Source organism: Sinohyriopsis cumingii, chromosome 18 (genome assembly GCF_028554795.1).
Source record: "Sinohyriopsis cumingii isolate HCF-2022 chromosome 18, ASM2855479v2, whole genome shotgun sequence".
In the NCBI taxonomy this organism is placed as follows: domain Eukaryota; kingdom Metazoa; phylum Mollusca; class Bivalvia; order Unionida; family Unionidae; genus Sinohyriopsis; species Sinohyriopsis cumingii.
This window is the reverse complement of record NC_142978.1, coordinates 27,586,775-27,610,772: the sequence shown is the minus strand read 5'-3', so window position 1 is coordinate 27,610,772 and position 23,998 is coordinate 27,586,775. Positions and strand designations below refer to the sequence as shown.

At 35.4% G+C, this 23,998-nt stretch overlaps 2 protein-coding genes and 1 pseudogene across 7 annotated transcripts in view; 2 read left to right on the top strand and 1 right to left on the bottom strand.

Moving 5' to 3' along the window:
• LOC149776277 (inositol hexakisphosphate kinase 1-like) overlaps window positions 1-23,998 on the bottom strand; it is a 91,385-nt gene that overhangs the window by 33,835 nt on the left and 33,552 nt on the right. The window contains exons 2-4 of one of the 6 annotated variants that reach the window (XM_089942715.1): window positions 8,664-8,889; window positions 8,168-8,309; window positions 6,927-7,067 (exon numbers count right to left, since the gene is read on the bottom strand). The exons of 4 other annotated variants lie outside the window; for them this stretch is intronic. The gene's annotated coding sequence lies outside the window, so the exon portion shown is untranslated. Of the gene's footprint in view, window positions 1-6,926; window positions 7,068-8,167; window positions 8,310-8,663; window positions 8,890-15,309; window positions 15,417-23,998 lie in introns of those variants that run through there. One more of the 6 variants, XM_089942717.1, reaches the window with a different exon arrangement.
• LOC149776279 (uncharacterized) lies at window positions 3,451-7,365 on the top strand. Its single transcript, XM_089942721.1, has 4 exons — window positions 3,451-5,145; window positions 5,824-5,963; window positions 6,244-6,294; window positions 7,107-7,365. Exons 1-4 carry the CDS (start codon window positions 4,972-4,974, stop codon window positions 7,135-7,137), a joined length of 396 nt encoding a protein of 131 aa, XP_089798847.1. The 5' UTR covers window positions 3,451-4,971; the 3' UTR covers window positions 7,138-7,365.
• Window positions 7,361-8,078, top strand: LOC149776278 (uncharacterized; annotated as a pseudogene).

Here is a 23,998-nt window from a genome sequence, read left to right as displayed (position 1 = left end):
ACGTTAAACTAACCAAAATAGGTATAAACAATATGAACTAGATACCAGCATCTTTCAGTGAACCAAGCATTACTGATTATCACCTTCCAGTCTCTTGAGGCTATTTACACGAATTTTCATGTACACTGATTCGAGAAAATTAGAATCCACTTAATGTGGGTTATGGGTATTGTCAAGTAATGTGCGTTAGGGGTATTGTATAGTAATGTACGTTATGGGTATTGTAAAGTAATGTGCGTTATCGGTATTGTACAGTAATGTGCGTTACGGGTATTGTATAGTAATTATAGGTTACTGCATTTGTATGGGAAAATATGAACGAGTTTTTGGATGGAATACTGCACGAACTTGTGAGTGCAGTATATCATTCCGACAAAACGAGTTCATATTTTCCCATACAAATGCAGTAACCTTTTTATTATATGCTCATTTTTTTTATTCTACCTAAGGTTTAATTATATAAACAAAATAAACTACAAGAAACAACGTAAATGAATGAATGCCGTATTCCAAACTAAATACACAAGCGCAGATTTGTCATTACACAATGACATCATTATTAATGCGCACATAAAACTCCGCCCAGATAAATTTGAACTTAGTCGCGCGCTCGACATAACTTTCGAAAGAAAATGGCCTGTATAGTTAAAATTGAAATTTGCAGTCATACTGTAAATGAATGCATTGTAACAACTTTTCCATTTGATCTGGAATGAATATATTTTGCTATTTTGTTTCGATTCGACGAAAGTTTGTGATTTTGGGCTGGATTCATCTTCCACATGAAATACATCGGATTGAAGTGGCGCGGCAGAAGCGTGTTTACGTCTGCAAATGTGTTTCTGTTTCTGTCATTGAATGTTTGAAATCATAACGTGGGAAAAATATGAAGCCTTTCAATTGCAATTAGCAAAAAGACGCTATGGAATTTAATGCTTATTTCATTTTGAGTGCAGTAAGGAGGATGCAATTGCACTTATCATCGAAATTACAGCACAGTTTCGAAATGTGTAATCCAGAATGAAAACCCATGACATGGCTCATGTAATTCGGATTTGCAGAATTAAGAAAAAACATTTTGAGGAAATTCAGGATGTAAAACTGTAAGTATATTTTATTTTGCCATTCTTATCACCAGATAAAGAAGGCAGTATATGCCTTGTCACTTGTATGTTATTTGTAAGGACATAATCTTCCGTCTTTTATATAATGTAGCTAGCCTAAATCCGTAACATTGTATCAACGCGGAATGTGCCAAAACAGCTGGTTTTTTTTTTAAGTCCACGAAATATGTTTTAGTTCATTCAGAAACAAATTTAAACAACCACAACGTAAAGAGCCTCTTACGCGAGTGTATATGAGTTGTTTGCAAATCAAAAGTGCTGGCGTCTGCGTCATTGTTTGTTTACAATAGAAAGTAGTTCCTTTATTCACGTGAATGCTATATGTGATTGTCGCGCGCGTTCAGTATCGGGAAATATTGAACAATTCTGACAATGTAAAGTTAACGGGGGAAAAAATGAGCATATAATAATGTGCGCTATGGGTATTGTACAGCAATGTGTGTTACGGGTATTGTATAGTAATGTGCGTTGTGGGTATTGTACAGCAATGTGTGTTATGGGTATTGTATAGCAATGTGTGTGTTTTGGGTATTGTACAGTAATGTGCGTTAAGGGTATTGTACAGCAAAGTGGGTTATGAATATTTCACATATATCAGACTGATGTATGTCTGGTCTCCTAAACGGTTAATAGAGAAACATCGCGTGATAGTTTGATACAGAACATACTAACACTAAAGCAGCAAAGAGTTTTCCATCCAATGCAACCTAGCTCATCTTTAGAACAATTTCAGACACAAGAACCAAAACTCAAAATTCGTGCAAGTACATCCATTTAGACCAGTACCCTAGAATGAGCGGACTCCTGCCTGCAGATGGTCGCCTGCTTTCCTGGTCACTAACTCACTTGCCTCAGTCGGACACAAATAAGCGTGCAACGCGCGCATGAAACACATAACATATATAAAACCAAAAATAAATGAATAGCGAGTGGCACTATGGTGTCAGAATCCTTAAACAATTATATCAAGAGGCCTACAAGAACTACCCAGTCCAGCAGCTAATAGAAGCAGCTACCTACAATTTTACGCTACACAGCTACCAATTCCCCCGAAATTACATCAGATGAAAAAGGACTAGAAAAACGCAAAGAAGCAAAAGAAAAACGGGGAACTCCTACTTAAAAATGCCCTTCCAAGGGCTGCCACTATTGCCTCTTATCCAGGGAACCATTTTGGCTTGGTATCCCGTTTCGATAAAACTATTATGTACACTAACTTGATCCTTGAATCCACCTGTTCAAAATTCAAACCATTTATGACCTAACCAAGACCAAACTTTTATATGTCACTCAGACATATTAGTTATTAAAAATTTGTAGGGCATCTACCAACGTACACTATGTACTAAAATTGTTACCATTGTTAGGACGTAGGAAAATTTTACAACTTGTTTTGATCTGACCCAATTGCACAGGTGGCTAACACATTATTGGCATTGTTTATTGTCCATTAGTACAACTAGACTAAATTAGACTAAGTACGGGCTGGCGTTATTGGGAGTGCACGACATCAATGGTTGGCATGCCGAGTTCCTTGCCCTCTAGCCTATCTCGGACATCGTATAACGGGGATGTGGAATAATTTTCATCCGCCTAAAGCTAGGTGTCCCGATGCGATGTCATCGTTGCGACCAATCGCAACGGGCGTTACATACTGCTTGGGTCGACATCTAATACAGTCAATAACGGACTGAAATCAGCTCATTGTTAACATGAGTGTGTGTTGGGCCCATTTCCACTCAAAAAAGCCCTTCGTTCAGGTCGTTAGAGACATATAGCCCTACGACCTGACGGCTACATTCTTGAGCACATAAATGCCTGGGGGATGTGGCACTAATTCCTTCCCCCATGAACATTTAGCATCTCGCTGGGCGGTAATCAACCCGTCGCACATGCCTTTCTGGGCGCACGCGACGTAAATCCAATCAATCAGTGTGTGTGTGTGTGTGTGTACTAATCTTCAATGCAAGGTGCTCAAGTGAAGTAATTAAAGTCTAAAATATAATGTTTTCGATCATGACTGATCATGCTTTCCAGTCTTGAACAACTTTGGAAATATTTAATTCATCACGAGACTCGACTTTTATCACATGACCTTCTGTGATTATAGCTCACACAAAAATAGTAAAAGCTCCGTGATTTTCACCAGATCTTAATCAGTGGCTTTCATTATAACTAAGATTAGGTTTATCTGAAACACATTTACACCCAAACACGTACAGCGGTTGGAGTTAGTGCCTCCCCCACCCCCCACCCCCGCCGACATGACCTATCTACAAATACAGATTCTGAAATCCACTTCGGGTGGAAAAAGACATTGGTATCATTGTAAAAGTATCTTCAGTACAAAATTCGGGCGTATTTCATTCCCTTTATCTCGACCACTGTACTTTGTATGATGACATGTGTTTAAAAGTCATTCAAAGGTTTACACTGACGTTTGAGTGTAAGCTTAACTTTTCATGTTTTATCTTAAGGTGAAGAAAATTGTAATCAGTGTCTTACTGTCTTTAAAGTTGCACACACAATACTCCACTCTGACTTCGACCATCCATTATCTGATGCAGATATTTGATTCTCGAGTTTAACATCCCTATCCTACACAGGCACATACAAAACATCCCTATCCTTCACAAGCACATACAAAACATCCATATCCTACAGAGGTACATACAAAAGATTATATTATTCTTGCAAGCTAAATTGTTGGTGCCTAATGTATTGCACGGACGTACGTCTAAGCATGCAGTTCAATCATGCAAAAAAAAAAAAATATTTTTAAAAAAATGCGAGGTTTACTGGATGGATTGCTGGTTTATCAGTCCATAACAAACACCAAAATTACGCATCAACAAGAAGGGAACTTTTGCTCTGCCCTGTGGTACCCAGATATGATATTTCTCTCTAAAAACAGTGAGGCCTTTTAATCTGCATGTTGCATCATACTAAATTAATACGCTTGTTGGAGATTAAAAATGAAGAACATACATAATAACATTCTTAACAACGTGCTTAAAAGTGTCACGATATGAAGAGAAAAAAAATGCGTTTTTAATAATAATAACTAAATGTTTAGTGATCATCATAAATATACGTGTACTAATAATCATAAATACATGTATTCTAATTATTATAACTATATGTATTATAATTATCAAAACTAGTGTATACCGGGTATTATAACTACGTATGCACAGATTTTTACAACTATGTGTGGACTGATTGTTTTAAGTAATCAAAGTTGTAGAGTCCAGGGGCGGAACCGGGGCCAGTGGGGCACCTGCGCGCTCACCCACCCGCCTTTCCTCACCCCAAATAAAAAAGAAAAGAAAAAAAAAAGAACGAAATTAGCGCGAAACAACCAGAACGTATGTATTAAGTTAGATGTTAAACTCATGCTTTGAAAACTTAAAATGCAGGAGCTTCCAATGAATTCTCCCCCTGTGCCTCCAAAAAGGGTTCCATCCCACAGACTCCTTGCCTGCTTATTTGCGTCCGAACTCCAAAACGAGTTTTCCTGATCTACATCTGGAATTACAATACCGCTTTATCACCAGGCATTTGTTTTATCCAGTCCACCTGCTTAGTACTTACATGTGATACACAAAGAACAGCGGAGTCGCATACTACTGACTCAGAAGAAGGAAAGTTACATAAAACATATCCTAGTTCCAACCTGTCAATCAAATCCAAAAATATTGACCAACCGCATAAGAGCGTCCGGTGCTACGGTAACATCCGCCATGTTTTACCCACAAACAAACGTGTGGTGAAAATACAGCTCCATTACAGACTCTTGTGATTTTTGCGATATATTGACAAAATGGTGCTTCGATGTGCATGAGGAATGTACAATGCAGATGAAAGATATCCGGAAAAGTTGGAAACAGGCTGTTTTATATGTTTTCCGACTCCAAAACTTGATTTGGAAAAGGTGAAACGATGGATCAAAGCATGTGGTCGACCACACGAACAGCTTAATATCGCCAGAATAAACCAAAACAAGGCCGTTTGCTCAAAGGTAACTCAAATTTAGATTTCACTATGGTAAATAAATATATGTATTATTGTCGAATGTAAGGTTAAATAGAAAAATATCTAATACACACTTCGTAAGGCTGGTTTACGTCTTTGTTGTTATCATAGCTTCACCTATATTTTTTCAGTACATCATAGGCTATACATTGCAACCAGGTTTATCGGGTGGATGAAAAACCCAGAAAGAAGCACAGACTCACGGGAAGCTACTCAAAAGCTATTTCACATACCCACATTAGCCGAGCCTGAAATAGGAACCTATGTGGACGTAGGTAATATGGCAGTGACCAGTAAAGGTGACAACCAGAGCCTTTAACCACTCGGACATCCAGGTCACCCTGTAATATTAGTGCTTTAATTACAAATATACATTTATCCCATACCAGCCCTCTTTATATTTTTATCTTGTATTGAAGGAATTAACAACAGGTTAATATATTGGGTTATTGTCAGTGCATGTATAATGGAGCATATATTTATGTTATGACTAGGTCTTGTATAAGAATATTAATTCTTTATTTCAGACTAAATTGTCCATACATCTAAATTAAAATATAGATATAAAATGTTTCTTTGCTAATATTAATATAAAACGTCAGATTTACTTTGCTGTTTTGATTATGATATAATGCATTGTTTTGTAAATACACATATTTTTCAGCACTTTTTTGGAGGAAATGGACCAACTGAGAATTACTCAAACCCCATTCAAGCTCATGGTTCACATACCATGCCAGCAAGAAAACTTCCAGTGAATAGATCTTCTTCACAACAAAGAAAACACAACTACATAAGGGCCAAGTAACTCACAGAATACGTCAAGCTTTATTAATCTTTTACATATGAAATTTAACAAGTTTAATAGTTTAATTTCTGAATAAATTCAGACATTAATCTTAAAATAAATATACAAAGTTAGCAAGTTAATGAATTGATACTGTTTGAATAGTGTTTTAATTATATTGCCATGCTTCCCAATATATATATATATATATATATATATATATATATATATATATATATATATATGAAAACTACTTGTTGCCTCACATCTTTGTGCATAAGTATTTATTTCTTACAGATTGAACAGTCCAGATATGAATTGGGGGTGTCTACACAGACTGAAACCCATGTAAGTATTTTAATCACTTATTCGGAAGATTGCAGATATGGAATTGCACAATCTCTGTAAACTTCAGGCAACTTTTGTAACAATGAAGTCATAAATGGAATGTCTGGTTTAATTCTTTCCACATACATATCCTCCTGTGTGTACACAATGATTTCACAAAATTCAAGACTGTAACCATAAGTTGTGCTTGAATCTGTGCATAGTAAATATGTGTTTCCATTGATACATGCTCATCCTTTTGTAAATAGAAATCTGGTATATCATTGCATGCTTATTCAATGGTCATTTTTCTAGCAGAGAAGGGGCACTTAATTTCCACATACTCCATTGTCACATAGTTTCCCATCAGGCGAGGCACCCAGAAATGAAAAATCATTATTAACAAAAAAGCCACACTCATGGAAATGCCTAGAAGGATACAATTCAAGATACTTTTCTTAAGCAGTTTTCTCGTGTCTTTTACCATATTCAAGATTTTTGGCTTTCACATCACTTTTTGAAAATAAACTGTTAATAAACTTATCACTGTGTTTAGATTTCCTTGATATTACTTTTCCAAAATTAGATCTGTATGTCTGTTTTTTTCTGTCATGAAACCAGTCATTCAGTAAGGACTGATGCCTTGTCTGTACCTCAGTGTCACATAGATTTATGCACTTTGTCTTCTCAATGAGTGGTTTGAACACATTTGGCAAACACACTGGAAAAGCCCTTGTCACAGATTTATTACCACAGTCCATAGTTATTTCTGTAGTTTCTCATGGGTACTTTGTCTGAAATGAAGAAAAGAAATACCTTTCTTATTTTTTCAGGGATATCAGCAATAGATATGCTAGCAGCTGAGAATCAGGATCTAAGGCTCAGATTGTTCAAGAGAGATACAAGAGCTTCAACTTAAAGTGTCATCAAAAGGTAAAGAAATTCACCATCTGAAGAAAATAATTGCCAGAAACAAACATTGAGTGTATCAATTGTGAAGTATAAAAAAAAAACACTGAAAAATATGTTTAAATATGAATCACATACATAATATATTTAGCTTTATTGGCCATTGTAGCCCCTATAGTATCCAGTCAAATATGGACCAGGACAAAGGGATACAAAAAGCTTTAGCCAGGAAGATGGACTGTTTCTAACAATATGTAGGCTTAGGCATGGTTTTAGTTTAAAAGATTTGGCCACAAGGTTTGGACTCTCAGCACAGTCAGCTAGTGTTGTGTTTAACATGGCTCATTCTTCTGTATTTAAAACTTGGCCAGCTTTCAATTTGGCCACATAAAGATACTATAATAAAAAAATGTGCTACCTTAATATAGGAAAGATTTTTCCACTACCATTATTATTATGGATGGAACTGAAGTTAAAACTCAAAGTCCATGTGCACTTTGACTACAGAGCCAGTTGTACAGTGATTATAAATCTGCAATAACTCTAAAGGGGTTGATAGGTTGTGATTCCTAATGGTTCTGTAATGTTTGTTTCAGAATTAATTTTCAGGATCAGTTTCGAATAAATCTATCACAGAACAATCTGGTTTTTATGATATGCTTAAAACACTAAAATCAGTTGGTTATATTAAAGAAAGAGATGCCATAATGGTAGACGAAGGTTTTAACATTGCAAAAGAAATAAATGAACTAGGTTTGAATATAAACATTCCACCATTCACACTGGCTAGCAGGCAAATGACAGCTTCTGAGGCACTTTTGACTAACAAAATAGCCAAACATAGGGTACATATAGAACGTCTCATATGTTATGTTAAATTGTACAAACGTTTATGAAAAGGATAACAAAATATGGACAGTGTGTTGTCTTCTAACACTCAAGATGTATTTGTTAGGGATGAACACTGAATATACTATGATAGTACCTGATACAACAATCTTGACCCGATCTGCACATCTCCTAGAGGTGTTGATACTTTAGGAATGTTTTGTGCAATGCTACACTCTAGGGGTGTTCCCTTCAGACTAGAGAGACAAGACATGTCCTTTTCATCCACTTTCAATACTCTAAATGTAAAAGAAATGCAATAAAATAATAATGTTAAACAATGTTCTTTCTGTGTTTACTTCATATCAGTGTCTATTTCAGACATCTATAATTTTTGCACATATTCTTAATGCACACCTTATTACTTGTTATATTTGATGACATTGTATTGTACATTTACAGGACTATTTTTCTATTACACATCAATTCAAGTATGTTGCATCAGCATGATGAATAAAAACATAGTATTAAAGCTATATTGTTTATTGTGTTTATTTTAATCTGGAAGTAAATAGTTAACTCTATGTTTCATATACAATAAAATTTTGAACAAGTATTTCTGTTGGTAAATAATTTGTATTTTAAATTCATACCATTTGTTTATATCTCTCTGGCAAACCACTGGCTTCCTTTTCCTATTCTCTTTCGGTCTAGCAACCAAGGTATGCTTAAGTGGCACTGGTTTTATTTTCGATCCCCTTGGCACATGTCATTGCTGAGGTGCAGCTCAACTGGTTAGGAACAGTGGTGAAGTTATGTAGTTTGAAACCCTGTAGGGACTTAATTAGCTCTAATACATGAGAGCAATGCCCACTGACCCTGCAACAATACATTTTTCAGATATCATACACATTAATTAGTAAAATAAATGTTATCACTGCATGTATCTGAAACATACTGCTTACACCACTCTGTAAAATACCAGAGGAAGTATTTATAGATTATTTATTACATTTCGAAACAACATGTGTCAAAGTTACAATTTTGCTAACTGCAATTAGTAAATCTTCCCAGTGACATTAAAAATAAAACATGTCAGATACTGTTTTTTGTTTGTCTTTAGTGCTGCTGCCTGAGATTTCTAACATATGTAATCTTAGTATTCAAGTATACTATATGTCAGCATGGTCATGTAAGTGAATTTACTCATCTGAAAATAAATATTAATTTTTCTAAAACTGAATAGTAATATAGTTATGAAAAGTCTATTCAATCCTAACTAATGGAGGCTTTGCACCTTAAATGCTATCAAAAATCATCCAGAGGCCATCCTGATATGACGTCATACACCAAAGGGAATTGGACAAGTATGATGATGGGGGTTGGTTATTTAAAAAATGCGACGTCACAAAAACATCAGCGCCATATCTACTAGAAAAATAATTAAGAATGCAGTGTCATATTGTTTTTCTAATGCAATTGGATTTTAAACAAATTTTAATTTTAAAAATTTGTATTAGTTGGGGGTGTCAAAGCATTGTGACGTCATACGAGGGGGTTGAGTTTTGTGACGGGGCCGGGGCGGGGTACAAAACAAATCCACCCAAGTTACGTCATGTCATATACGGATGACCCCAGACTAAAATTATTGATCACTGTGGACGTTTACAAAGGTGGCCAGGTACTAAATTGGGTCAAGATAAAAGGACCTCCGGTGAAATCAACAGCTAGCATGATAATACGATTTTTATTTTCAACAGTTGCAGCTTTCATTATGAGATTACTGCACGCTAACAACCTTTAAGTTGTGGGCCCCGAGTGGCCAAGTGGTCTAAAGCGCTCTCCGTTACGGATCACTACCATCTCACCTCTGTTTGCGTGGGTTCGAGTCTACGATTCGGGCAATGTGCGTATGTGACAAAGCATGCCAGTAGCTTCTCGTTGGTCGGTTGTTTTTCCCGGGGTTTTCCCCGGGTTCTTCCTCCACCATTAATAATGGCAGCCATGCATAGCCTATCGTGTGCTGAAACATGTCGTTAAACCCAACAACAACAACCTTTAGGTTGACCATCCAAATATATCCATTTACGTAATTTAACATTTGTTTTTGCCGAATGTATTTCTCGAACAGTTTGTATATAATGTCTTTCTAAAGGAATATGGATGTATGTGGATCCAAATAAAGTGAATACTCGCCATTTTAAAGTATGTGCAATCAAATTGAAGAAAAATAACAAACATTACTGTACTACTCGGTACCGAACGCCTATGACTTGTACTATAACAGTTGCCATTACATCAGGGTATTTAAACTGTTTAAACATTAAAAATAGTTCATAAAAAATTCAAAACATTAAATCTTACCCCGTTTTATATGAACTGCATGCATCTTCACACTTTTCCTCCATAATTTCAACGTGCAGACGGTGCGGAGACTGGTTTTTCACCATAGATGGCCAGCATCTCGCTGCTACGCGAATCTTATTTTCAAACCCCAAAACGTTGATCTCGTGTATATATCCTTGCGTAAAGTAGTTCAAGCCCTTCTGCAATACTTTACTGGAAAGTTTCTCCTGATCAGGGAGTTATTTAAGCGAAATGTCATTGGGAATACGCGAGAGAGAATCTGACATGGTACCTGTATTCTGTGATGATTCAACCATTTTAATGGGGAGCTTGGGGTTCGCAGTAACAATCTCTAAGGGGGTGGGGCTTATCTACTCAATTTCGATCTTTGCAACTATAAAAAAGATCTTGTGATTATCATCTATGCTATTCAGTCTTGCGATAAAGAAACTTTAGAAACTAAGAAGACAAATTACAGGCCATTTTAAAAACAGACATACCAATTTTCACTTAAAATAAATACCTACCTGCGAACACATTAAAATAAAAAAGAATTGACAAATCAGACGCAAAGGGCATATGTGTATACGCAAAGATAGCCAGATAAACGGACTACATACCACCAGTTCAAAAATTCATGCAGCGGAACCTTCGAGAATTTCACGCCGTACCATGTCAAGTCAGATCATAACTCAGTACCCTCTTCTCTGAACCAAAAATAAGGACACGGAATACTTGATTTAGTGCAAGCAATACACTAAAACAGATCATAGAAGAACGGATCCGTCAGATCAAAGACACTGCTATTCAAGGACAAAATATCAATTGAAGATTTTGTTTTGGATCATACTTTGCAGATGCGTTCCTTTCTGTTAAAAATGCGTATAGAAATATACGATACATTGTTTCGCTAGTCTCGTTTAAAAAGACATAAAAATACCTATTTGTAAACTAAGAACAAGACAAATTTACCTTGTTTTATTAAATAATAAAAGCTATTATCAACTTACAGATAAATTAAGGTAATTTTATTAAATAATAAAAGATCTCATAAACTTACTGACTAATTATTGTCAATTTCTTAAATAATAAAGAGCTTAAAAACTTACGGACAATTTTTTTTTACTGCTTTGTGCCAAGAAATCCTTAACGGTAACAAGATAAAATAAGTTATATGGCGAGCTTATCATGTGATTTTGGAAATGAAGAACTAACAGCGCAAACAAGCGTTTGCAATAGCATAATGAATCTGCCTATCGCGATAAGAACGCACTTTGCCTTTGGAAAACGTATCAAAGACTAGAAAAGTACACTTCAATGTGCGATATGAGATACTTCATTCCTATGACAGCGATGCATCAAATTTTCCAAGATTGTTAGAAAAGCATATCAAATAATCTCAGGAAAATAAATGCCAGCTGCTTAGACGTTGGCCTACATTTGAAATTTGCAAAATCTAAAATCATATCTGACCAAAAAAATCTTGATCGATAGTTACGTGACAAAACACAGATGCAGTAATAAAACACTAATGGAACGTTATGAAACAGACTGACATTCACTTAACAATAGAAATGACAAATCCTGTGTATTCTGCGCAAGGTATGTGACCTGACTTAATACATGATATACAGCAAGGTTGTAGTTGTGATTTGGATATTTAACGTAGCTTTAACAATGTTTCAGTCATATCACTACTATGTTTGCAATGTGGCAGTTTATAGTGATGTCTAGCGCTGGGGCATCATGCCGCAGACATGTAGCATGATGTCCCACCCAGTCACATTATCCTGACACCAGGCAGACTAGTCCTAACACTAACCTCTTAATGCTGAAAGTTCATTCTAATGCTTGCAAAATGTTATAAATAGGAATGTAGCCTTTATGAAAATATACACGTCACTGTTATCTGACAGGTAATTTCAAAGACCGAAAGAACATACTCAAATGCCTCTAGTAAAATTCTGGGAGCTTTGACATAAAAATACAAGTTTATATATATATATATATATATATATATATATATATATATATATATATATATATATATATATATATATCATCCTTGTTTGTTACTGCAACAAAGATGAACTACGATCTTAAGATTAATACCAGATATTAGTAAATCATACCATGAAAAGAGAAAAACTACTATTATGTGTAAAAAACATGTATATCTCATTGTGTGTATAAAACGTATATCTCATTATATGAATAAAATGTGTATATCTCATTGTATCTATAAAACATGTATATCTCATTGTATGAATAAAATATATTTCATTGTGTCTATAAAATATGTATATCTCACTGTATGAATACAATATCTATATCTCATTGTGTCTATAAAACATGAATATCTCACTGTGTATAAAACATGTATATCTCATTGTACGAATAAAACATGTATATCTCACTGCATACAAAGGTGTACAGAAGATAAAAATATGAAGCTAACGAAAATCATTTAAATAGGAGAAAATATCTAATCAAATCATCTCTATATACTCTCCTACAACCGTCACCTGACAGAGCTCATCATTTTCTGGGTAACCCAGAAATGGGAAAATCTAATTGGGTTATCTTCACATGCATAAAAACATACACAGGAAATAAAAACTGTGCATGTCATGTGGTTTTTTGCGTGCAAATGTTTATGTTTGTTTTGTATAACGGATAAAATAAGTTTGAAACTAAAAGGTCTCAATCCGAAACGGCACAAATATGTGTAAGAAAGACAAAAATCATTCGAATAGTGAGGAATTTTAATTATGTCATTTCAACCTTCTCAGAACCATGCCGGTGAAATTTCATTAGCCATTTATATTTATTTATTTTTTTTTGGTACTATTTTTGCACCAAAAATGTCTGAATCCAAACATGTATGAAAAAAAGTAAAATATATCCCCCCAAATCATTTACAACGCTTAGAAATCTAATCAACTCGACGATCTACACAAAGAGAGAAAAATGCCTTTGCAATTTCATATTTCTTTGTTTGGTGACTTTTGATTAATCGTGCTAACAAGCTTCCAGGGACGGACATTCGATAGTACAGATGGACGAACTGACAGAAACAAATCAATATATATATATATATATATATATATATATATATATATATATATATATATATATATATATATATATATATATACAGTCAATTCCTAATACCTGCTGAGGCTAGGCAACTATAATGGAGTGACGCAAAATTAATGTGACCAAAAATACGGACACGTACTAATATTACAATTGACTTTTGCATCCTATATTATGAAGACGAAAAAATAAGTTTATGGTTTGTGTAGTTGCACGTAATAATCATATACCCCTCGCCAATTATTTCTGCAGATTCCAAGAAAAAGATAGGGAACTTGCCTAATTTGTAATAGAGAAAGTCATCCTACTTTACCGTTGTAAAAGAGCTGTATGTATGTATGTATGTATGTATGTATGAATGTATGTATGTATCAACCAGAATGGCCGAAATTCTTGGAGAAAGATCAACGGCTGCAACGATGACGACGACAATGACAAGAACAATAGGAACTAATACTAATAATAAGGATGATTTTTTCAAATAAAAACATATTCGAGAAATAGGTTCAAGCACAACCATACCTAAAATATAGTAACAGGGCTGAAGAACAACCATACCTAAAATATAGTAACAGAGCTCAACAACAACCATGCATAAAATATAGTAACAGAGCTCAACAACAACCATGCTTAAAATATAGTAACATAGCTCAACAACAACCATGCTTAAAATATAGTAACATAGCTCAAGAACAACCATACCTAAAATAATGTAACAGAGTTCAAGAACAACCACGCCTACACTGTTGTAACAGTGTTCAAGAACAACCATGCCTAAAATATTTAAACTGTGTTCAAGATTAACCATGCCTAAAATATAGTAACATTGTTCAAGAGGGGCCCTGAGTGGCCAAGTGGTCTAAAGCGGACGACTGCTATCTCACCTCTGCGTGGGTTAGAGTCTCGAACTCAGCCAATTTGGGTACGTGAGAAAGCTTGCCAGTTGCTTCTCATGGGTCGGTGGTTCTTTCAGGGGTTATCCCGGGGTCTTCCTCCACCATTTATACTGGCCGCCATGTATAGCCTATCTTGTGCTGAAAAATGGCGTTAAACCCTACAACAACAACAGAGCTCAAGCGCAACCATGCCTAAAACATTGTGCAATTTACACATAGTTCATCAAATAAAGAGATAAAGTTAAATCAGAACAGAAATATAAAACACGTTGCACGCTTTATGCACAGTTTATCAAATGATCTTGATAACTTGAAAAAAACCGCAGCTGGATAACGAATCGATCGTAGAATGAGTCACATTGCTAATGACTGGACATTCTCCAATAACATGCTTTTTATCATTAAGAACACTGAAAAAAAAACGTATTAAAGATAAGAAAATACAGTATTAAATTTTCCGGACAGGCGAAGCCTGCTCATTATACACACATCTTCCGGTAGGAGCTAGGGATGGTATTTTCTGCTTTGTCCGGGGTATATTTGTATGAGGAATCAAGGCTGACTGCATTTAGAGATGTCGCCAAGCGAATGTGCCTGTAATGCATGAATAACTATGCCTTCATGAATAATTTCTGATCGAGATGTGTGATCGGTCATATGGGTATGGGTCTTTATTCTCAATAGGGGACAATCTCTCTCTCTCTCTCTCTCTCTCTCTCTCTCTCTCTCTCTCGTTCATGGCAAGCTTTTTAACTGACCACAAGTGTTGAGATAATTTCCAAAAATCTCAAATTCTTCTTCAAAAAGCAAAATTTACCTACTTTGTCGTCCACTAGTGATCGTTTTTCTTTTTCAGCCAAATCTCAAGGAATTCATTATTACACACTCCGTAGGACTATTCCCAGCATCAGTATTATTGTCGTCATGTGAATAAAACAGAAAAAAATCGATTACGAACCCTCTCCGTAGCTCCTGCGTCCGCCATTATTATCATTGCGAGTGCGTACAAATCTTGTTGTCTTTGCGTTATGATCGACCAGAGAATATGTTGACATCCATCGCAGCCTATCATCATGAAAAAGTCTGCATTTGATTTTGAAAGATAACTCAGTTCGTGATTGCCAGATACCAGTCATTCCTACGGAGACGTTGGGAAAATGGCGACAATATGTAGATGATTTTCCATAGTCTACTGTCGTCTGCTGCTAGTTTTCTGACCCAAATACAAATAAACGCTGCTACGATCAGCTCAGTAACTTAAACGTTTACTGTAGTGACGATTTCCATAATATCAGGAGCACGTATCAGCATAACCAGTATGAAACGTATGTGTCACTTATCCAGTATGAAATTTATGTGTCATCATAACTAGTGTGAAATGCATGTGAGACCTTAGCCATTATGAAATGTATCGGACAGCTTAACCAGTATGGAATGGACGTGTCAGCTTAATCAATATAAAATGCATGTGTCATCATAACCAATATGAAATGGATGTGTCATCATAACCAATATGAAATATGAAATGCATGTGTAATCATAACCAATATGAAATGCATGTGTCATCAGAACCAATATGAAATGTATATGTTATAATAACTAGTGTGAAATGCATGTGACAGCATAACCGTTATAAAATGTATCGGACAGCTTAACCAGTACTGAATGGACGTGTCATCATAACCAATATGAAATGCATGTGTCATCGTAACCAATATGAAATGCATGTGTCATAATAACTAGTGTGAAATGCATGTGACAGCTTAACCGTTATAAAATGTATCTGTCAACTTGACCAGCATGTGACAGCTTAACCATTATAAAATGTATGTCAGCTTAACCAGTATGGAATGCACGTGTCATTATAACCAATATGCAATGCACGTATCAGCATAACCAATATGCAGTGCAATAGCGGGCCTCCAACTCATAATGTAGAAAAGTAACAACTCATAATGTAGAAAAGTAAAAGTACATAGAACGTATTTTCTTTTCCTGCGTAAATATCGGATCTAGACATTGTGTGGTTAAAAATAAAAAAACGTGATATTTAAACAAGCCACATTGTTACATTATATCGTTTTTGGTATCGCAAAATAAAATATATCCTATATTTATGCAAGAAAAGAATATTTTCTTTTTATTATATAACAAAACGTTTGCTCAAAATATTGAAGCTTAGAAGATTAAACTCACTCTTAAAAACAGTACTCCACCCCACCATTTTCGTAAATTCGCCTCACTTTCATAGGCTGATCATATAAATATCAATGACTTAAAAGAGCGATAGGATTGGGATGACCTAATCTGTCGCAGTATATTACAATTTTGACATTATGTGAACTATTTTATCATCTTTGAACACGAAGGAAAGTCCGATTCAGGAATGCATTACAGGAAGCAAAAGGGGAAATAACTTCAAATACACGCGATAGGCGTCGAGTCAAATTTCTTCATGTGAAATTAATTTCCATGTCTGACCTATAATGTACTTTCTATTTATTTGTTCCAGTCCTACTTATTCAGGCACACACATTCAAGCTTTGCATGACATGCTAGGAAATCTTTTGTTTTCAGATAACGATATATTTTGTCAGGTGAAAATATGAAAATTATTTCGACAATATGTTTCTATATTTGACACGCAAGTATATAATATTTTTTTGTATTAAAACATCATTCAAATGAAAACAAAAGAGCAGGTACAGATACCTGTCTCATACAGTAAATTAATGCTTTTCATTTGGCGTCTGACTCGTATCTAATCCCACTTATTTGTAGTAAAGTCATTTAAAAGTGTTGATATGCCATGTTAAATCTATAATGGTTACAATTTTGTATCAAGCCTTGTTACAAACAAGCATATTGATAGGTTCAAATCTCATCATGTGAAATCTAGAAGATATTAGTACATAAGATCAGAAAGAAACAATTTGCATATTCACGCACCCTTCTTGTGTGCTTTGATAAATTTAAAAATGATGGTTAAAATATAGTTCTGTTATTCATTTATTGCAAATCGTTATTCTTTTCATATATTTGTGTTATTATAAGAATTTAGCTTTATATTGTGCAGGATTCATGAAGTGACTAATCAAAAGTTGTTTTTAAAATCTGCACCAATGAGCTATACGCCTCTGCAATGCATTTAAGTGAAATGGGCGGATCATTCTACCACTTAATCGAGAGTTTTGTTTGCAAAATATGTATCAATGTAGGTATACGCCCATGCAATATATTTAAGTGAAAATCATGAACAACATTTAAACTTAAATTGTCGTCTTATGAATCCCGTCATGTTATTCTTTTCTAATGGATACGACGACATTTATCCGTTAGGTGTCAATTAGGGTTAGGGTACGATCTACTGTGTAAAATTAAAAATGCGACATAACTGCAGTACGACTCATGACTGGATATAATATAATTCCAGTAAAATGTCTGTCTAACAGAGCCAACTCAAAAAATGTCTGTCTAATAGGACCAACTTCAAAAATGTCTGTCTAATAGGTCCAACTTCAAAAATGTCTGTCTAATAGGGCCAACTTCAAAAATGTCTGTCTAATAGGACCAACCGAAAAAATGCCTGTCTAATAGGGCCAACTTCAAAAATGTCTGTCTAATAGGTCCAACTTCAAAAATGTCTGTCTAATAGGACCAACCGAAAAAATGTCTGTCTAATAGGGCCAACTTCAAAAATGTCTGTCTAATAGGACCAACTGAAAAAAATGTATGTCTAATAGGGCCAACTGTTTAATAGGGCCAACTTCAATTGCGTCTTTGAATAATATGTTGAAAGTGCAGTTTAAATCAACAACAAAAATAGCTGTTTTAAAATACGTGAGGAACAGGTTGACAATATTTCGCGGATTTTCTGTTTCAAAAGAATCACCATCACGCGCGATATTTGCAAAGGTTTTAGATAGCAATCTAATTTTCAGAATTCTGTAATCGAACTGTAGAACTGTCAGCTTCTGTCGTCAGTGGAGTACAGGCGAGAATGCAATACATTAAGATGATGTATAAACGATTCCTCTGTCTAAGGTCGCAGCAGTTTTTAATGCAAAGTGTCTGAAACTCGTTTTTAAAAATCATAATGGAAATATTGCTAACAAAAGCAGATAAAAAGCAGTAAGCCACTGAAATTCGTATAACTGATATACTATTAATACTGTTTGCAAGGATAAATGTTCACAGTGGAACAAAAACTTATTGCTAACGTTAAGAAAGAGGTTACATCTCCCAACCAAGACATTTGATTGAACCTGAGACTGTACAAATTTTCTGAATCCATGATACTTTCAGGGATATTTTAAATTATATAAAGGAAGCTGATAACATGTGTTCATGTTTGCTAGGTCATTATATATCATGGATGGTTGGAAAGACTTGGTGTATGTGGTGTCAGTAAGAATTCACCATTTTGCCTTTTCAAATATCGACGGCCAATGTCATAAAACAGTACCTGGTGGTGGGTATTGCTTTCTGTATTGTGCTTCTAGATACTTTTTCATTTAAACTGACAATATTCATTACCCGATTTTTGATGAAGCTAAGTGCTTGCGTGTTGTTATTATCTTTAATTTGCAAAGTGCTTTTTCCACTGCAGATATGAATTAGATTCCTCGATGGGAATGACATTACTGGCCGAAGAATGTTTACAGGAATCCAGAATAGTCTGTTTCTTATGTCTTGTGAAACTTTTCGACTCCCAAGTATTGAAACCATCTCAGATAATCCTGACAAAATCCAACGTACCAAATTTGGTAATAAAAGTATATTTACATGTTTGAAGTAACATGTTCGCAACATAAACGAAGTCCAAAATTATTTGTCATGACCTTTCGATCTTGAATTTGATATCATAGATAAAAGACCGTTAAACTCGCATAGCTACTGTCACGATATCCCTACATGTTAAGTTTGCTTAAATTCATAATTAATATTTGTTCGAAAAAAATGTTATTGAACTGGCATCATTCAAAATATTTCTTTCAGATATAACTACAATCTCATTTAGCAGTACCACAAGCCATGATCCCAGCCATGACCCTAGCCTTGCTCCCAGCCATGACCCTAGCCATGATCCCAGCCATGACCCTACTTGTGATACCAGACATAACCTTAGTCATGATCCCAGCCATGGCCCTAGCCATTACCCTAGCCATGACCTTAGCCATGATCCCAGCAATGACCCTAGCCATGATCCCAGATATGACCCTACCCGTGATCCCAGCCATGACCTTAGCCATGATCCCAACCATGATCCCAGCCATGACCCAAACCATGATCCCAGCCATGACCCTAGCCATAACTCTAGCCATGATCCCAGCTATGACACTAACCAAGCCCTTGATATTATACTATCAGCGATTGTCATGGATATGGCATCAAAACAATTACAAATACAAAAAGTAAAAGTGTTGTGTCTATTTGTTGGATAGAGCTTACTAAGTAATAGTTATGAATGAAACAAAAAGGAAACTATATTAATGGAGAGAAAATCCAGTCCATTTTAAATTTTGGTTATTGTAAATTGTTCTAATTTTAAAACATAACAGAAATTATGTTATAATCCGGAACATTTCGTAGCACACACGGATTAAAGATACGGCATCGAAAAGAAGAACAAACATTAGGCAAAGAGAGAATAAAGAAACAATCATCTTTTGATTTTGAATGAAAACGCAATAAACTAACTTTTCTCAAATTAATTATTATGATTTATTTAATGGATGGTTTTAATGTCTTTCATTAATGTTAGACAGATTGCTTACGCTATCATGGTGATGTAAAACGTATTTTCCAGAGAGTTGTTTGTCATTATGAGAAGCCGATGACTGTTGTAATACGTATACGTGATAAAAAATGTCCAAGCTTAAATGAAGGATATTATGGCTGTTTGTCTATCTCACAGGTGATGACTAATTAAAATTGTAAGTTCTGAAAAGAAGTCATTTTCTGTGGATGAATACTTTATACAATATCAGGAAATTAAAGGTCTATACAATGGTTGATTTTATAATGAACAAAAACTGTTAGGTTTAGAAACATCTTTGTAAAATATGAAGGTATATCCATTTATATATATCCAAATATACGCTTGGGGTTAATGCTTTTATTCTCTTCTATATTGTTTTCAAAACAGTTGTCTTTGATAATACCTTTACACCTTTCGAGCATGCAAATAAATAAACAATAGATTAAGATGTAATAAATCAGGAGTGAAGAACATTATCTGAGATATTTATACTTTGATCCTGTCATTTTATAACTTTCAGCACACATGACAGTAAGCAAAGATGATACGAAGATTATATACAGCCAACTGAAATAAATAGTTTTCTCAAACATTATATAAACAATCAAGATAATCTCTATACAAAAGGGTTGGAGTAAATGATATTGATAAATTCTCGATGGCAGTCAGACATTTTTGATAAGTAATCATATAAAAAGGATAATAACGGATCTAAATATATTTTAACTATCATAAAATGTTTCAAAAATATGGATGGACTCAAAGATCAAACTCGAAAAATCGGGGTGATATACGCAAGCATTTAAAGTTATCCTAAAAAAGCGAATTCATGAAAGGATAGAGTAGATGAGGGGAATGAATTTTACAATCGAAGTGTTCTTTAGTTGTTGGATCAGGAGAACAACAAATATTTTCTACGCACTTTGAAAAGAAAGTCTCTTTTGTCAAGAGATTTAACAGACACACCAAAGACTAGCACATATAAATACCCTGCACAAAATGAGACAAGAAAATGGGTACAGGTATTGCCCAAGCTGATTAAAGGATATAATAAAATGTGTCACACGTAAATAGAAACAACGGAAGGAAGCAATATAAAAAAAAGATAAAATCTGAATTAATATATTTGCTTACCTAAGAACTGATAGTTTTGAAACGCAAATCTATAATATAGTCCATACAGTTAGAATTTCAAAATATAAATCAGAATTTTGATTATCACTAAAACGGAAAGATTGATTATATCTACTTAGGCACTTGCAATCAGAAAAGGAAAATATTTCGCATGTTAACTTCGTTAACAAATTTGAATAGAGAAAATGTATTGGATTATTAATGTTTTAATATTCGATGGTTTGAACGCACCAATGATTTTAGAGAGCAACAACAACATCAGCTTCTTCTTGAAAATGCAAACAGTAACTACATTCGCATTGGTACTGTCCTATATTTTTTTAAAATCCGCGTAAAAATGATCGACAAAATGGAACGATAAAAGATTCAATACAAAGATGTAAAGACTGTGTTAATCTAATGAATTTAAAATGGTATCGTATTGGATGAAATGTAATGGTATGGGAAAACGCTGGGAAAAGAATTACCTGTTAATATAGAAAAATTATAACTAGGGATTATCATGAAACAATGAAGGTTCTAGCACAACACATGACACCTTATTATAAACAGGTTCATTCTGATAAAGAGCTGCCATGTTATGATGTGCCAGAACTGGCATCCCCCTTTTTGGACTACCGCTGTCGTCACCATGCCGCTGAGACCACCAGCACAGTACGTAAAAATGCCGATTCTAGTCCAGCACATGATAACAGGTTAATTTTCAATATATAAAAATGCCGGATGACACGGTTGTGGTATGGATAAGTTCTAAAAGCTGATCCTTGGTGATGCAGCACGTGCTGTTTCACGACGAGGTACTTATGGTAGGTAATGTGCAACGTTACCTGGTCGTGAAGTTCTTTTTGCTGTTGTGCCGTGAGCAACACTTTATCAGGCCCACGTCAAACGACTTTTGTGAGAGTCAACTTAACAGCGATATCAATGATGAGAAGGTAAGAGTGAACGATGGCATCCTCGAGATCTTTGCGGTTTACGATGATGACGTGTCTGAGGTCTCCGACATTTTCTCTCTCTATTCTTAGGATTGTGATAAAAAAAATTAAAATTAATTTTTCAAGTAGGCCGTTTATACACGAAGCATATGATGTCGTCCACCGTCCGTAGCTCTCTGATTAGCAACCTCTTGTTAAACTTAGCTCCTCACAGGTACGACCTGATTTTATTGAAAATTTTATAATGAGTGACAAAAGCGTATTTGGCGCTATATTATTTTTTTGCCTCTACTTTGGGCTTGATCTTTCTAAGTATAGTTTGCAGTACTAACCCGCATCCGGATAAGATCAACAAGAAAGGATTTTCCATGGCAACTGTCAACACGACACCGGCCGAGGTCACGGCAGTCGGTCCCACGGTCAGCGCCCTCAGAACATGTCAGTAGTACTGGTAAACGTGCATAAACATGTAAAATTTGCGGTGGTAATAGCGGTAAGAAGACTCTAACTCACTGCGATCTTCAGGTGAAAGGTTTTCGACCACATGACTAATATCTAACACTGGCCTCATTTTTTTAATTTTACCCCAGCAAATTGTTTGAAGATGATGTAGGATAGCATCGGAATTTGATTCTGCTCGGTAATATATTTGTTTACATCTTAACTACAGTCTTTATTTATTTTCGTCATTCTGCTGCAGCAGGTGGAACAATACCGACATTATTTTCTCGGATTTTAGTCACCTCCGAGAGCAACTTCGCGTTCCTTACTTGCTCTCCTAACGATTTTAAATAATCTACATCCGCATAGGTCTTTTCCTGATGCACAGGTTAGGCTAATGATTGTAACACTAAAATGTAATAAGCCTCTGCGATGATTTGAGCTACTCTTTTGGTTGGAGTGAACTTTTGCGTTGCTGCATCGTCACCCCCACCAGAACCCGACTTTTTATCATCTAACGCCATGACGCCCACGATCGTGTCAATGTCTTCGTACTCTAATCAGACCTGATGCAGACAAATTCTTTTAACCACATGATCGGGTAATTTTGTATTGCCGCGAAAAATTGTTTTAGCGACGACCTTGTCCATGCAATCATGACTATCGTTATGCGCATCATCATCTTCTTTTCGTGCGAATTTACGTCTTTTGCATTATTCGGTTTTTATGACGACGTCCACGACCCAAGGATGAAGCTCCTGCACCATCGTTTGAACAATTTCCTCGATGTTTTCGGTTAATTGAGCTAATTCTATATCGTAGCAAAATTTAGAGACGGCAAAATATGTGTCGATGGCCTCACAGCAGTTGCTGATGCCGCATTTTCCTAACAAACACCAGCGACAGCATCATTCTGAAACCTTGTGTGGGCGCTGACAGAAAATGTTTTAGCAGTATTTTTTCCACCATCTTAATGTGAGCGTATAATCCACTCGTTGTTTTGAGCACGTGGTTATCTTTCTCGTCGTAAAGTGAATCCTGTCGATACATATCATCGAATAATATTTGATAGGGTTCGATTGCGATACTGATAATTGCAGCGATCTTATTTTATACTAAATCATATAAGGTAGAAATGTGAAACTAACTCAGTCCATGATTCAGAGGTTCTTCCGTTAACGCAATCAGTTTTAGTACTGTATATTTCGCGTCTAAATAAAGAACGGCAAACTCGATCCTATGGCAGTATTAACGGTATAGCGAGTCTCCACACCGTTATCCTGCTTGGTTCCATCTAATGTCCAAGCGAGAATGTGCTCGAGACCGTTATATCGACCTCTGACCTGAAATTTACTAATGGAGATCGGTGATTGAAG